The sequence below is a fragment of the Carassius gibelio genome, chromosome B11 (genome assembly GCF_023724105.1).
Source record: "Carassius gibelio isolate Cgi1373 ecotype wild population from Czech Republic chromosome B11, carGib1.2-hapl.c, whole genome shotgun sequence".
Taxonomy (NCBI): Eukaryota; Metazoa; Chordata; class Actinopteri; order Cypriniformes; family Cyprinidae; genus Carassius; species Carassius gibelio.
The window spans coordinates 15826556-15843938 of NC_068406.1; the positions used below are offsets into that span (position 1 = coordinate 15826556).

At 34.9% G+C, this 17383-nt stretch overlaps 2 protein-coding genes across 6 annotated transcripts in view; one reads left to right on the top strand and one right to left on the bottom strand.

Moving 5' to 3' along the window:
- The window catches only part of LOC127968178 (CMP-N-acetylneuraminate-beta-galactosamide-alpha-2,3-sialyltransferase 2), a 310280-nt gene that overhangs the window by 288228 nt on the left and 4669 nt on the right, over window positions 1–17383 (top strand). The window contains exons 1-2 of one of the 4 annotated variants that reach the window (XM_052569175.1): window positions 7440–7586; window positions 13288–13997. In XM_052569175.1, the coding sequence (XP_052425135.1) occupies window positions 13728–13997 (270 nt within the window). In that variant the 5' untranslated portion in view covers window positions 7440–7586; window positions 13288–13727. Of the gene's footprint in view, window positions 1–7439; window positions 7591–11411; window positions 11589–13287; window positions 13998–17383 lie in introns of those variants that run through there. The other 3 variants (XM_052569174.1, XM_052569177.1, XM_052569176.1) reach the window with 3 other exon arrangements.
- dynlrb1 (dynein, light chain, roadblock-type 1) lies at window positions 25–2773 on the bottom strand. Of its 2 annotated transcripts, none has more exons than XM_052569181.1 (4): window positions 2697–2773; window positions 1763–1838; window positions 1458–1625; window positions 25–339 (listed from the first exon to the last, which is right to left on the bottom strand). In XM_052569181.1, exons 1-4 carry the CDS (start codon window positions 2697–2699, stop codon window positions 296–298), a joined length of 291 nt encoding a protein of 96 aa, XP_052425141.1. In that variant the 5' UTR covers window positions 2700–2773; the 3' UTR covers window positions 25–295. The 2 variants fall into 2 exon arrangements, with proteins under 2 accessions (XP_052425141.1, XP_052425140.1); XM_052569180.1 differs by lacking the exon at window positions 2697–2773 and adding an exon at window positions 2164–2255.

The following is a 17383-nucleotide window of genomic DNA, read 5'->3' on the forward strand; positions in this document are numbered from 1 at the left end:
GAAAATATACAGGCACAAAATAAATGAAAGGAAATGCATTATTGTTTTATTGTCCTTTTTTTAAGAATAAACAAGTACAGTATGTCAGTGTCATGTTGATACGTAGAGGTGATGAACAGATGGTGAATTTGCAAAAGAGAGAATATGAGAGAACAATAAATTACAACACAAAGAGCAAAATCCTGGAATGATAAGCAAGAGCAGTATAAACTGAACTAGAACATGAAATGAAACACTTTTGGCAAATAATTCAAAAAGGAAAAATACTACAGCAACATCTATGAAGAATTCAGAACTACTCTGTAGGATTTTGAATGACGATCAGGAAATAGTCTTTATCTGTGGAGAGAACAGAATATAATACTAATTTATGGTCAGATTTATCAGTATATTTACAATTATATATCATATACAACTCACATCTGTTCAGGATTTTGTATTCTGAATAGAACTATGCATTCCATACACACACAATGTTTATGCACAGTGTAGATACACCAGATATTGACCACACTTTCTGAACAAACTGATGAGATTCACTTGCGAAACACACAGTAGAACTATGTTCCTAAACATCACATCTGACATTCAAATGGTTTGCAAGTCTCCTGGCAGAGTAAAAATATTATTCAATATAAATAAAAAAAATCTGATCTACAAAAACGGAAACTGTACATATAATTATTCATTTCAAGACAAATCATGATTAGTCAAACACTGTCACCCAAAACCTGTAAAATAGCTTCACATGACATCTAACTCAGTGGTGACCTTTGTAACTTAAAGTTAATTAATTTAAGTTAGATTGTTTTCACACTTTAAAAGGTAGTTCACCCGAAAGTAAAAATTGGCTCATCCTCAGGCAATCCATGACTCAGTTTTTTTCCTTTTCAAAACAGATTTGGATAAATTTAGCATTACATCACACTAATTCACCAGTGGATCATATGCAGTGAATGGGTGCCGTCAGGATGACAACCCAATCCGCTGATAAAAACAGCACAATAATCCACAAGTAATCCAAACAACTCCAGTCCTTCAATTAATGCCTTGTGAAGGGCAGATTTCTCTCCTGATTCAGATTCAAGATTTGTTAAAGTTAAACACACAGCTTCTTTCTTCACTGGAGTCGTGACAAATACTTGTGGATTGTTGTGACTCTCATTCTGACGGCACCCATTCACCGTAGAGGATCAAAGTATGTTAAGCTTAATTTGTCCAAATCTGTTCTGATGAAACAACAAACTCTGTTACACATACCATAGCCTAAGGGTGAGTCAATTTTCAGCAAATTCTAATTTTGGGGTGAAATATTCATTTAATAGTTATTATTATTGTCATTCAAAAATGTAAATTGATTGAAATCATTTTAAGTCATTGTCTGCCTTGGAAGTTTGCTGAGAACCACTGCACTAATCTAATGGAAATGAGCATTTCATAAGTGTACATCTCTTTACCTGGGGCAATCATGATCTCATTCTTCTTTGATCGAACCCTGAGAAAGGTGAGATCATTTTGAGGGTCAATGTCCCTCACCATTCCCCGAGCTTTCATGAGCAGCTGGTGGACATTACCAGCATACTGAACTGTGCTCGAGTTGTCAAGAGTGCTTTTGATGGGGATGCCTGTTTAAAGAGCACGTATAAATATTACAGATATAACAACAAAGGTCTCTTTGTTTTATCAATATCATACTGCCAATGAAGCACATCGTTTACACCCAAACTAAAACATCTACAAGCATTTCTCCTTTGCCAGATACCTTCTGCATTAACAATGATGATTCCTTGTACTCCTTTCTGACTCTGAATCCTTTTGATCGTCTCTTCCACCTCAGCCTGCAACACAAAAGCTTAAGAGATTAAAACGGCAAAAGCAACACGAAATAGGCTGTATGTCATTGCTTAATATCTAATATCCTTCGGAGTAACCGCTCTGAAAATCCATAAACCTGTCGGTGGGGAAAAAAAAAACTTATTTTTGCTTTTGTTTGTTATATTATTTACTCGAGCAGCAGCTGGCTACTAAGTGTCATATCTTAAATGACAATGCCCTACAGTCAAATTTAGCTCCCCAAAAAACCTTAACCGAGACAATAACGAACGAAAAACATATACTTCCAATTATTTGTACATATTATCACGTTCAAAAAAGTGTACTTGCCATTGTGAACGTATGTTGCTGTTTTCGTTGCTTAGATGGGTGCCGCGAGCTACGGAACTAGAAGAATGTATGATGTGAGCGCGCGGTTCTGCGCTACTGCCATCTGCTGGACTGGAGGACAGCCACCAGCGAGATCTTCGTTCTCTTGTATTAACTAGTCTAATTAGTTTTTTAGATCGATTATCGTGCAGTATAGTTCGAGTCAAACGTGAAAATATATACATGTCAAACATGAAAATATATACGTGTCATTTTTGCTACGTTTTACACTAAACAATAAATAAATAAATATAAACAAAATACAATTTTGATTTAGTCTCTTCATCTGATACTCTAAGAATGTATTCCAGTGTTTGTAGATATGTTTGCAATTTATATTATCGATTATAGTGACATCTATAAATGTAGGCTACGTATTTATTATAGCCCTGCAATTAAAGTGAAACCCTAACTGAGACAATAACGAACTAAAACAGTTTTTTTCTTCAATTATAAGCAAACGTTATCAAGATTAAGTGCTAAAATGTACTTGCCATTTTGAAGGAAAGTTGATGTTTTCGTTGCTATGATGCTTTTTCTTTTGGATTTAATGGCGGTTGGTGTTTTTCCGCCACCTCCTGGGGTGGAGTGTGAGGCGTTGATATAAGGGGAGAGAGTGAGAAAACAAATATTACAATGAAACTAGTTTTCTAGATTTGGTCACTGTTGAATTATCGACCATCAAGCTCTTCAGTGTTAACCTTTTTATCCTTAGCTCCTTCATTATAACCAGCGTATTTAAGAAAAATATGTTTGACTTTTTCTGGTAATCCACATATCGAAAGTGTCTTCACTTTCCTTCCTGTGTCCATAACTCTCATCTTTTCTTAATTTTGCTATGATGCTGTAAGCTACCGAACTAGAAGTGTGTAGTATATAAAAGGATGGTTATGCGTTACTACTGCTGTTACATTTTTCCAGAAAAAAAAGGAAAGAGAGTTAGCATACTGCCTCCAAGTTATATTATATTATATTTCTATATTACTAGTAGTGACTTGAGATTTGCATGAATGGAATGAAGTAAAATTAACATGTAAAACTACTTACTACTCCATGTTTTATACTTAAAATACGTAATGTATAAAAAGTCTGTATATAGACTAAAAAGTTAGCAAAACATAGACTTTTTCACACCTCACCAAAACAAACAATCTTCATGTTACATTAAGACGTCACCTGGTGTGACTCAGTGTTGAATTTTTATATATGGCTGATTTGAGGATAAGAACTAATGAAAAATAAGTTGATTATATCCTGGCCACAGTACAGATGGTACAGGTACAGTCTGTTGAGTGTGGCAGACATGAGGAGACACACTAGGGATTTATGAGCTCATTTACTTCCTTTCCAAACTTCGCCTCAGGTTTTCCAAATAATGACTGCAGCTCGGTCAGCTCTACTCTTTAGTCTAAACATGGAAACTTTGACTTGTTCCATATGTGCAGCTAATGCATGATGGAGGGGTAATAGAGCTCTTTAAAGTGGGCTTTGTGTACGGTTTTCCTTACTCCTGCACATTCAAAGTCAAGCACCTCCTGGTCCTCTTCACTGTCTCCTTGTCATGTAATAAATAATTTTAGTTTACAGTCAGAGACACTGAACTCTCAGATTCCATCTGAAGTGATGTGAAAAGATCCTTGTCTTGATACCGGTTTTGTTGAGACGCACAGCCATACATTTAACCAAACGAAGGCCAAACTGCAAAAGTTTGTTCACATAGTCTGCTGCTAGTACCTCATTTGTTGCTAGCACATTTTTTAAGAGACAAGTTTCCATGCCAACATGCACAATTTCACATTGTGGTTAAATCCCTGTCTCTTAGTCATATGTAACTGGACACCAGCTATTGCCCAATACGGGTTGTTTCTTCTTGTCCATGCCTGCTGACGGGGTTAGGAAATATGACTAAGTGACTATAGTACAAGTACTGTTCATTTCAAACCCTTTTGAAAACACCGCTTTTCTCTCTTTTTTCCTGCCTAATAAATACAAACAAAGTAATAAAAATAATTTGAAAAATAATAATTTTCTTCTTTATAATCTTGAGCTTTTTTGGTTTTTGTCTCAGAAAAGTCTCAGATAAGCAACTCAAATAAATGAATTGATAAATAAAACAAGCTAATTTTCATTTGTTAAATCCTTTATCTGGAAATCTGCTATATATGCTATTAAATTTAATAACTGTTAATGATGGTTTACACTGCTTATTGACTCACATTTTGCTTTCTCACAGTCCTACGTGGACATCTCATGTTATAGTTCAGTCATCACCTGCTTATCATATTGTCCTTCAATAGCAAGTCACTGACCAAACAGCTTTTTCCATTCCTGGAAATTATTAACAAAGCTTAAAAAACAGCAACTCTGTGTGTATTTGTCTGTTATGTTCAACTACACAAACGCTAACTATGTAAAACTATTGAAACTATTACTCAACTGTTCTACGGTTTTGTATATAACTTGTTTAGCATCCTGTCACAGCCTTCAGTAACCATATTGCTTATACAAGTAGCCTACTTTATGTTTTATATTTGGTTGTTCTCTTGTTCCTAATAGTTAGATCGGTTGTGGTTGTAACACTTTTTGTTTCAGCATCTGTAGTTTGCTTCTAAAATAGGTTTATTGAAACAATCTAAAAGAACACAGTGTTTAATATTCTGTGAGTGACCACAGCTCAGATACACTTTCTGTTTGATGCAGGAGTGTGTACGTGTGTGTTTAAATCAAACTACCAGAACAAACTTCCTTAACTGTATTTATGCTTAATGAACAATCAACTCCAGTGTACTGAGGTAGAGAACATATAGATCTAACAAATAAACTGTGTAAATTTATGTGTGAACTTTGTGTCTATGTATACATTTTCTCAGTCTGAGTCACAATGGTGGAAAATCAATGTTTTTAACCCTAGAGATCAGGCTTGGTGGATCCAGAGACTGCAGGGCACATTTTACCCACACTTCCTTTGGCTTTGAGCTTCCAAATGACCCCATATATACAACATGAAAGTTCTCGGTTCTATGTAAGGGCATGCTATAATGTGTTAAACTGACCTCACCCTGTAGTCCAGTGTTTAGTTAGCTGTATTAGCATAATTGTTTCAAATTAGCGTTTAAAAATGCATAAAATTTTGCCTGAGAATCTACAGTTTATTTCTAATGTTATATGATTTTATCTGCAAAAGTTAAAGTACTAAACAAAATGTAGATAAAAAAATTACATTCTTTCATCAAAATCAGTTTTTTCTTTATAAAGTCTGCATACCTATTTACAGCCTTAATAACCATTCATGTAATATTGGGAAGGAAGTGGGTAAATAATGAAATTATCATAGGACTCTTAGCTTATCCCTGATTGGTGGAAATAGTGTTGTTACATCTTTTCTGTAAAGAAACTCAACCTTAATTTATGTTGATGCTATTCATCTACAGTCATTTATTTTGTATAATAAAGAAATTATATGGCATTGAAAAAAATAAAGATGTTCTTAAACATTTATACAAGCGATATCAGAAGGACAGCAGAAGATCAGTAACATTGCGAAAGAAACGTTGAGTTTGTTTGGCAGATGTCCAAAAATTCGGTTTGTCTTGAGTGTTTACATTGAGTTTATGCCAAAGTTGAAGTCTATTAAACTAGATATGGTGTACTTTCTCTTTAGGTCCAACATTACACAACAACATCTTAACATGATCACATATGAACAAAGTTTTAATTCAAACCATATTGTAAATAATTTGACCTCTCATTTCAAAATTGAATTTCTCATTTCAGCCATGGCTGTTCAGGGAAACATCTACACCTACTGAATATTCAGCCTTAAATTACCAGACATGTAAAAATTTTGTGGTTTAATAAATGTGTGTTCTCTTTCTTCAGTGATTAATTTTTTGGTTTGAAGTGCATGCAAATAATCACAAGCATACATACTTTACCGACTTGTTTTTCCACCCAGATTTGGCACATTTCTTCTGTCCTGTAAAAATGGGCATTGTAGTTGACTGCTTTATCTGATGGGCACAAAAATGGTTGCTTTTACTCTTATCTTGGATCCGTCCTGTAGTCTTTTGCAAAAATGTGTGTACTGTCTGTGCTTTAGAAAATGTATCACTTTTATTCTTATTACCATGATAAAACCCTTTTATTTGTGCAATAAAATGCTTCTTTCAATTTGCTCTCATCAGGTAAGACATTTACCTTCTCCTAATATTTTATTTGAAAAGTTTGTGATAAAAGCAAAAGCTATTTGTCTACATCAGGGTTCTATGTTCAAAATCAAAAAGTACATCATGTCCTCCTGCATAAATGACATCAGGAGACAGGACTGATTGGCGAAGGTCTAGTCTTCTGTCCACTTGTGTGGAAGCTGCACTGTTTTAATACAACAATTAATGTCAAGCTAATTCATTTTTTTGAGTAAACACTGCACTCCCAATAACCTCAGTGGCCTGTCAGAGAACTGCTGCATTGACTAAGCAATGGACAGCTATCAGAGAACCACACAAACCAGACCCATGATGGATGCCAAATGTGCAGATAAGCAATATTAGATTTTGAAGTTTCTCTCATATCTGATTTACATCTCAACATTTCCCGTAGCTCCCTTTGCACAACCCCTCCCCATGTTACAATGCGCAACAATGCATGCAGGGAATGTTTATCTTGAGAATAACACAAATGAAACTACACATGTCCCATACCCAGAATTTGTGATCTGCATTTAACACATCCAAGTGCACGCACACACACACACACACACACACACACACACACACACCGTGAACACATAACTGCAAACTGTTTGTAGTTCTGTATCTTTTCCTTTGTTTTCTCTCTTATAACACTCACATCTATATAGCCTATATAATTTAGATTCAGTCTCAACAATATATCTTGGGTTCAGGCAATTTAGTAGACAGATTAGTAGTGGTAGAAACACAAAAATCTGTTGGAGGAAACAGGTGGTCATGTGATACTTAAACAATGGCAACAACCATAAGGGCTGACCTGCTCCATGTAGATTCTGTTTCTAGAACAATATCATTTTAATATTTCTTAAAATGCTGTTCATTTCTTAAAAAGTAAAAGTGACATTTAAAACAAAACTTACATAATAGCACATACTAACTGATACTGAAAAATTAAAATATATTGATATTATAAACAGTTAAGTTGATTTAATAATAGGCATATAGTTTTTTCGAGTAAGTCGCGAGCACACACACTCTCTCTCTCTCTCTCTCTCTCTCTCTCACACACACACAAACACACACACACACACTCACAGAGCGAGTAGACGCAGGACGTAAAGCTTGACATCATTTCTCCTCAGAGCACCAGAGTACTACTGTGTGTTAGTCACCCTCACTCAAGCTGAGAACAAGGTGGGTAAGTAGCCTAAACTTATCCCGCTTTCTATGCAACTGCGTGTGTTCTTCTACTAAACCGTTTCAAAACCGTAGAGGGAAAAACGAGGGAATCTAATGAGAGCAAGCGGTTTCAAATGAGTTAACGGAGTTGAGCTGCCGCCTCAAAGTTATGTTCTTTCTTTGGCTCTACTGCTTTTTAACCCAAACTTTTAGCTAATGCAATGCTAACTAGTCCTTTTTACTACTAAACAACAGGTTGTAGTTAAAAGATTTATTTCGATTTGGACACGGTGATCCATCATCTAAACGAGTAACGTTAAACTTGAGCTGAACTTCTAGAGGAAACGGTTTGAGTCTGATGACTTTTATCTTTTGAAGACTTTTATGACTGTTATCTTCCTAAATTGCGCTTTAGAGATCATTGAAATTGTGTGCGGAAGTTTAAAACTAAAAGAGACAACTTTTCATTTGGATGTAAACCACGGCCGTGTCTCATAACTATATTGAGATGCTTAGCTTTTTTTGGTTGGTAATCGGCGTTGAAGTGTTCGACCACTTGCGCCATACGATAGCCAAAAATACAGTCTAGGAAGTAACTGTTGACTAACGAGAGTCTGACACATAACCTATGAGTGACTAAATGCCCCAGTGGTTAGTAGTAATGCATGATAGTGATTTCGTCTAGACCAGATATAATTTAATCACGTATGCTACTATTAATTCTAGTGTAGAATAATTTAAGTTTGTCTAAATTAAGGGTTTCAGTTGAGTCAGTTCAAGTTCTGTCTTACCACAAGCTGTTTACCTAAAAGTTCCTACCAATAGCAGCAGTGTGGTTACACTATAAAGAGACATTTGCTGTAGCCTACAAAACTGGCAAGCTGTGCAAAAAATGCAGCGATCAAGCATTTTGGTGACTGTATAATTTACAGTTCTTAAATTAGCCTATATATCAGTAAATGATGTAGTGTGGCCTGTATTTATCAAATTATATAGTAGATGTATTGTGGATTAAAATACAACCTATAAATTAGTTTAACAATATTTTGTGAAGGTAGCTATACTGGCTTAAAGTAATTCATATGTGAACTTCTTAAACAATACAGTAAAACATATTAATGTATACATGTATTAGAAGTATGTTTTGTCAGTATACTATTTTTGCTGCATACAGAAAGGTAACTGTGTAACAGGTTTTTACAGTAGCATTTTTACATATAGTAGGCGACTTTACAGTGTGGCTATTCCAGTTTCTTAAGATCAGTTTTAGAGTTACCATATGCAATGGAATAAGGAAAGGAAATGAGAGGCACCCTTGTTTTGCATTCTGAAAGATAATCTGGCTACCAGGGAGGTTGATAAGTGTGCTATGCTTACAGAAATATTGTGGGGGATGGTGGGCTTGGGTATTTTCCTTCCCTTGTCGAGGGAACCATGCCACACACATTTCCACAACTGCGAGACTGACTTTACAGGAAATGTGAGACCCCCAAAGCCCCTCTGCCTTTTGCAGTCCACTCCACACCTCACTTGAAACTCGCACTGTAGTGTTAACATGGCCCGAGTCTTCAACGTGCCTTTAGCAAAACAAGGCTCTCATGCCTCTGCAAGTTAAAAAGCTTTTGGCTGATATCCAAGGAAAATATTTTAGGTTTCTCAGCACCTCAGCAGTTTTGATTGCTGTTTCGTAATTAATAATAATAAAAAAAAAAAAATTCTGGTGTTAATAAAAATGGAAATGGAATGGAAACCTTGGATTCTGTTTGGTAACACAGGAGAAAATGTTTATTTCATTTCCATGGTTAAAATGAGAGTGGCTTGCAGGGGATGTCTCGACTTTTGCAGACACTTTTTATTTTTTTTGACACTGATGGTGATTCAATATTCAGATTAGAAGTCAGATATATTATTAGCGATTAACATTTTAAACACCCAGTTTTGTAATGCAAGACACGTTTAGTTGACTGGGCTCTGTTTCTGTATAGGTTGTGTTAAATTATGGCTCCTGTAAAATTATTTACTTTCTTTTTGTTCTTCTAATATTTTCTTTTATTTAAATTAGATATATTTTTGTTTTAATCAACAAATGCAGTATATAGAGAAATTAAGCAAGTAAGAAAAAAGTTTAAATGTATTATCATTATATTATTTTTATTATATATTTTTATTCTAGAATTGATATATAAATATATTGGAAGTGCCCTTTACTTAGCAAAAGGGACCCCTTTTTACTGAGAATATATCACGAGAAATAGTTAAATAACAACCAGACCATGGTGGAAATGTATTATATATTATACTACATATACTTTTTTCATTAAAAGCAGCTTGTGATGGGATGGAGAACAATAATTAAATTATTTAAAATCTTAATGTCATAAATAAATAAATAAAATCATAACAAGGCACAAAAATTTCAGATAATGCCTTTTAATAACTTTGGATTGACATACAAAACTGTCTAATATTATAATCTTTGTAATTATATTGCAATGTGTTGCAACTGCTGATATGTATTGTGAAAAGCACTAAATTAATCTTAAATTGAAAGATTTGTAAATGAAGACCACAATGCACTATATTTCTAGAATGGTTCCCCCTCAACATGCAGTACGCCAGTTAGCCACCTCCACTGTCTTTAGGGAATCTAGTTTCATTTGGTCCTTTCCAAGTCCTGAGATTGTATTCACAGTCCTGATAGTTCTGAAAGGTTATGTCATTTATCAACTACTGTTTGCTTGAAGTGGCTGTCTTCCAAACCCAGTGTGGACCTCAAGGCATACACAGAAAATTTGGGCAGAAGGGGTCCCTTTTGCTGAGTAAAGGGCACATTTTAATGAGCAATCAAATCGGAATAGTTTGGCACTCACTGAGGAGCCTCTAGTTTCAACAATACGAGAGTCCCAATTGACATTGGTATGCAAATGAATGAATTCAGCAAAAAAAAACTATGCAACCAAAAAACACACAGCAGTTCTTCATTGTGGTGGTTATATCTGTTCTTTGACCTTGCAATGTCAGATTAGGCAGAAGTGATGATCCATGGTAACCTGGCAGGGTATCAAGACATTGACATTTGCTCTATTTTCAAATTGTGAGAATCACTCTTATCTTTAGAAGAACGTCACAATATGCAGGCTCCCCACATCCCAGTGCAAATATTACTTTGGTATAATATGTTTAATGACACTTGTAGGGAAACTCATATGTCTTTCTAGTGTCCCACATGTTGTAATTCCTCCTGATTAGTTTACTGAATGGGCCGCTTGTTTTTCAGCGTAAGTGAATGAGAACGTTCTGGATTCATCAGCTCTGGACTGGTTACTTTAAGCTCATTTTTTTAGCATAGTTCACTTTGAATAAAGAAAGGTGGGGGAGACTCATCCACTTTGCTGACTTGCTAGGTTTGGCATGCTGGCCTGAGATGTAATTCTGTTTGGTCTGTAGCGAGACAGCTGTCTGGCATAGAGAGACGGTTCTTCCAAATCAGCTGAATGTCAGCTGATCCCACATCCCCCACCCCATTACCAGCCTCTCCCTGCTCCACTGGACACGGCTCTCTAACTGAGGTGGAAAGTCTGGGACTTCCTGCTTAGCATATAGGATAACATTTCAGCCTTGCTTTGCAGTCACTTTGACTGTGGTTTGTGGGGTAGCCTTTTTTCTTTCAGAGTAAAGTGGCTGTTTCAAGGATGCTTGTTAAGGAGATCAAGAAGGCTTTTTTAAGTACCATGGATCAAGTACAAAGCTCTAGACTGGAAACTGTTGGAGTAGCTGCGTTTGAAAGTCATCAGTCTAAAGATGGATTGCTACACCGGTCCAACAGTAGTGCTTTATTTATGTAGTTCTTCACTGTGGATATGGTCGGAGACTGAGGGAGGTTCAGCCACATTCTTGCAATCTCAGCAGGAGGCAACAGTTGGGGCATTTCTGCATCTCGTCTTGTATTAGCAGTATGTTTTTGAAGAATAAGTCGACAGACAGACTCCCTTTTACACCATTTCATCATGACTGAAGGTGAAAATGATTCTTTCATTTAGCACTACCTCAAAGAATGAGTTTCGTAAGTTGACTTTAATAGGATGATTCACAAAAAAAGAGGAAATTCTGTCATTGTTTATTCACCCTATTGTACTTGATATGAACTCATTTCTTCTGTAGAACACAAATACAGAGGAATATACTTGAATCCTTGCTCTGCTCCATGTAGTTAGGAGAAATGTGGACTGTAGCTTAAAAAAGGATTGAAAAACTCCTTCAAAGTAGTCAATATGTGTAAAATAAGTAGGAAGTGACTAAATGTTCATTCACTTAAATCTAGCCAAACTCAAGTAACAAGATATGATTTGTGATAGAGCTGCACAATTAAAAGTTAAAAGATTGCGATCTCGATTCAGACACCCAGGCCATTTCATTTCTAAATGACAAGTCTATTAAACCTTTGACAAAGTTTTACCGGATCATTCAAAACTGTGTTCGCACTGACACACAGAGAGAGCAGGTACCATGTTTGGTTCAGAAACATCTTCACAAACTGTCTTTTCAACTACACAGTATTATATCTGTCTTAGAGTCATTCATATTACCACATGAATACTGGGGTAAAGTTTATAGTTCAGATAATAAACGTCGAAGTCTTTGATAGCGATCAAAATCGAGCAAAGCTCTCATTTTGAAAGTAACTGTGCTTCAAATAACATTTGTGCATTGTGTCGCCACTAGGTGATTAAAAACTGTATTTATCATTGAATGAATTATTTATTTATTAATTATTTTAAGAGAATCATTCTTAAATGCTAATTCATTAGGTAATGAAACAAGTTTATGAGTGAGTCATTGAATCATTGATTCAAACAACTTTTTCATAATTTTAATATAAAAAATTGGTGTATTAAATATATTATATATACACTTTCAGTCAAAAGTCTTTGAACTGTAAGAAGTCTCTTCTTGTCACCAAGCCTGCATTTATTCGATCCAAAGTACAGTGAAAACGTTACAATTTTGAAATATTTGTACATTTTAAAATAACTGCTTTCTATTTAAATATATATATAAAAATGTAATTTATTCTTGTGATGTAAAAGCTTAATTTTCATCATCATTACTCTAGTCTTCACTTCAGTGTCAAATGATTGTTCAGAAATCATTCTAATATGCTGATTTGCTGTTCAAAAAAAAGCATGTATTATTATTAAGTTGAAAACAGTTCAGGTTTCTTTGATAGAAAAGTTCTGAACAGCATTTATCTGAAATAGAAATCTTTTGTAATATTATAAATGTCTTTGTCATCACTTATATTAATACTGACTCCAAGCTTTTGAATGGTATAGTGTAAAATGTTACAAAAGCTTATTTCAGATAAATGCTGATCTTTCTGTTCATCAAAGAATCCTGAAAAAATGTACTCGAGGGTTTTAAATATTGCATTTTAAAATATAAGTTTAATTTAAATTAATCTAAAAAGTAGTCAGAATACAATAACTCAAATGAGTAACCTAGATTACGAAACTAACTACAGTTTTCATTTTGTAATCTATAATTAGTAAAGGACTATAATTTATAAGTAATCTTCCCAGCACTGTTTGTGTTGTGAGTGAATTATTTAGACCAGTTTTGAAAGGTGATGTAGTTCATTTGTGAATCAGAATGAAAGTGTAAAAAATAAATAAAAAAAACAAACATGTTTTAAATGATGTTCTTCTGTATTTTTCAGGAATGAGGAGCTTTGGCTGCAGTGGATACTACATTATGATAAATGCGGAAGGAAATATGAGGATAGACGTTTACAGCTGTACAGACAGGAAGTGAAGCTGCTTTGCCTTCGACTCTTTTCCTTCACTGAACTGAACACTTAGAAACAGCATGTCTGTCTCTTTTTAGCATGTCCCACTGTGAGGACTTGTGCTTGGGCTTTGAAAAATCATGACAGGATGGACAGATAGAACAAGGCCATAATGAACAATCGTGGATTGATAATCCTGTCATTTTCCACCTCAGAGGCCATTTTGTTTTGTAAAGCAACTCATCATAGACCATAAAACCACAACCTATTTGGCAGGAACAAGCCAAAGCAGAAGTCAATTCCTGTTGCTGTGGTGGTTCCTTTAAATCTTTTCTCTGGAAATTCACCCAGAGGTTTAGTCTTTCTTAACCATGATATTGAGAAGAAAACTGTACTTAGGCGCTTTGCTAGGTGCTATTTTGTTTTTAATGATAGCTGCTCACACCATTCAGAAGGCCAGTGTTGTGCCCAACATAGATTTATCCACTCATCATCATGATTTCAAGAACTGTAGCTGTCCATCCTGTATAGCAGACAAGGGTGTGTCAGGGTGGTTCGACCAACGCTATGATCATAAACAGCAACCTTACCTCACCGGCAGGGACGATGACATAGATCCACTTTCTCTGAAGTGGTGGTTGGTAAGTGCATTTCGTTAGTCTAAGGCTGCCAGTCATTTTTAAATTCAGATTGAATCAATTGCATGATATGCTGAATAATTAATCAGATAATTCACTTTCATCTCACTGGCCCTTAAATGATGATTCAAACATTTTTATAATCCAATTAAACATAATCTTACAGAATGGAGTAGCTTTTACTACTGCATTGTGGCACCCTGTTTTTTTTAACGCATAAACGGAAGAAATTAATTTAAACTCAAGAAGCAACAGATCATTTATTCCAGAAGTTGATATTCATTCCACTGTAACAAATGGATGAAAAATTCACAATAAGAGCAATAACTTACAATTGGAAAATGTATTATTTGCATTTTGAAAAACATGCTAAAACACAATGAAAAAAAGTGTTACTACTATTTGACCACATCCTGATTTACAACATCAATAGTTATTGTGACATAGTTTTTTCACATCCATTTTCTCAGCAAAATGCTACTCATGTGGCAGCTTGCCTACTTCTCCGCTAACTGAGCAATGATAGAACTGACTACATTACTGCATAACCTACTCATAAACAAACATGCTTTTTGTTAATCACTATACTCTTAAATCTGAGAAAATATTTCTAAATAATTGAAATGAATCCACCTGATTCTTCAATGCGGAAGTAAGACTATGAGAGTTCCAGTTGATTAGCTGCTATAGGGAAATAACGTGAAGAATAACAACGTGCAGTAAGTGATACAACTGTTTGCACTACAAACCATTGTGTTCATAATTGAGAAAATACATTAAAATAATATGGTAAGACACCAGTTTGCAATATCAAGCAGTTTTGAGATGAGACCGGAAGCCAGACCCATAAAATTTACAAATGGCTGCGCCCACTTTTCTAGAAACAATAAGGTAGATATGTGTAATAGATAAAAATGTTACCCAACAAAAATTATTTAATGCAGTGTATTTGACATTTTATGTAGTGGCATATACTGTATATATATGACACTACATAAAATTTCCAATAAACCACATTCATTTATATATATATTTATATAGTGGTGAGTCGTGACTTTTTTAACCTGGTATGCTGAGTGATATCTTCAATATATGTTGTCTATGACCAAAAATGTAAGAAGATATGTGTTCAGTGGAATTTAAAAATTAGCTTAGTTTGAGAAAACAAAAAAATAACAGTAACAGCTCATTTTTTCTTGTGATTTAGTCTAGTTGGTTTTGCGTCAAACACAATGTGATTCTCAGCAATTGATATCTGGTGCTCAAGAGTTCAAGCTCAAACCGGTGCGCAAGGTTTTGGTACGGTTTCCAGTTTGAATGACATGTTTCCTGGAAACGGTGTGCGATGGGGTTTGAGATATGTTTTCTCTTGTTTGTTGGGTGTGTCAAAAATGTCAGCCCAATCAGCAGCAACATGTTTACAAACCACTCGGTATTAAAGAGACAGCTCGCACAGTGTAATTAACATCAAGATAAATTCACAAGAGCAATAACGCATAACACAGATCTGGAACTTCCTTAAGTCTGTCTAAATATAATTTAGTAATTGCAATGTCTTCTGGTCCATATCCTCCTTTTATAATTATATATGTTATATACATACATGTGTTTGTGTGTGTATATGTGTGTGTGTGTGTACAATTGAGAATTGAATGGGGGAAAGTCATGTGAGAGGAAGCAATGCCTCCACTATTACATATGACTGGTTACAATTGGCTGTGATTGGTTAATGAGATAAAAATTTACATTTAAATTTATTCCCCCCCCCCCCAAAAAAAAATGTGACCGGGACATTAATGAAAACAACAACAACTGAGGACTTTGCCTCATTTCAGAACACCACTGATGTCGTTCTCCAATTTCTACAATGAATTGGACAGTTAATGTTGGATTTGTTCCTAGATTAATTTGCTAGTCTCTACACAGCCATTGGCCTCAGACAGAATAGCTCTTGGGATTCGTAGGCATCCCTCTAAAGTTGAATCATTATAGCTAGATATCATTTTCCCTTTCTGGCACATGGACAGACAACAGCTGTTGTTCATTCCAGATTCATTAATGACTCATCATTAATGCAATGGTAGTGGATCCCCAGAGCTGCAGTCATTATCTGGTTTCCTTAAACAAAAAAGTAATTCTCTCTAGGGAACAAGGGCACAAGTAGGCCCTTCGGCCCTGCCATGTGTTTCAGTGAGGTTTCATTTAGCCTAATTAACGGCTTATGAGTATACTCGGATAAGCTTGATATTGGTGTGCCTCAAGAGTTTTGACTTTACACATGGCACATAAGAAACGCTGGACATTATTTTTTTAGAGGTGAAATCTCTAGGCACCTTATGATTTGATTTGATTATGATTCAGAGAGATGCGAAAAATGATTATCTATGCATCTTGATGCAGCTTTCTTCTATACAGGGCTTGGTAACACTTTCTATGAAGCCTGTAATTATAATACATTATAAGGGGTATTCTTAAGACATTATAATGAATGCATAATGCATTATAAGGAATGCATGATGGATTATACTGCTCATAGTTATAATGTATTATAAGTCTCATATCTTGGCATTTTTCTGATGCTACTTTACTTAAAGTGGTCAAAGACCACTTGTAAGTAGTAACAATAATATTAATAATAACATTTTATTATTATTCTCTCAAACAGCCATAAGATCAGATATCTGATATCAGTTGAATGTGTAATATGATACATTTGCTTTGAACTATTTTTATTGTAATATCAGTTATAGACTGTAATAAACTGACTAAAAGTGTCTTTGCAAGTACGTCAGCTTATTCTACCGTACTAGATTCTACCTTTCTCGAGCGTACTAATACTCTAATGAGAGTTAGTTGGCATGTTGTTGCAAAGCTTGTTATAGTCGATTGATTAAGGGTACAATCAAAATAAAATGTAACCATATAAAACACAGCATTTCTTCAGTTGGAGTATTACGCTCACATCTATTAATTAACATTAGCTCCACAGGAAACATTCAAATAACACTCAGCATCTAAACAGTCACAAGCTGTAGTAAGACACTTTGCAGATCTTATTAAATAAACAATATCAAGACATTATACACACCATTATACTGTAAGTGAAGTATATTTAATATAGTGTTCATTGTGTGCTATAAATAATCATACCCTTAAACTTATAACCACAAATACCAAGCATTATGATGTATTATAATTGTTGTTATTATTATTCATGAGTGGATATACATAGCATATTATAAAGTTTTTTATAATGCATTATGAATTCATTGTAATGCCTTAAGAATACCCTTATAATGTGTTATAAATACGGGCTTCATAGAAAGTGTTACCCAGGACTTTTTTCCTCACTGTGTGACTACCTGGTACTTTCAGGGAAAAGTATTTAT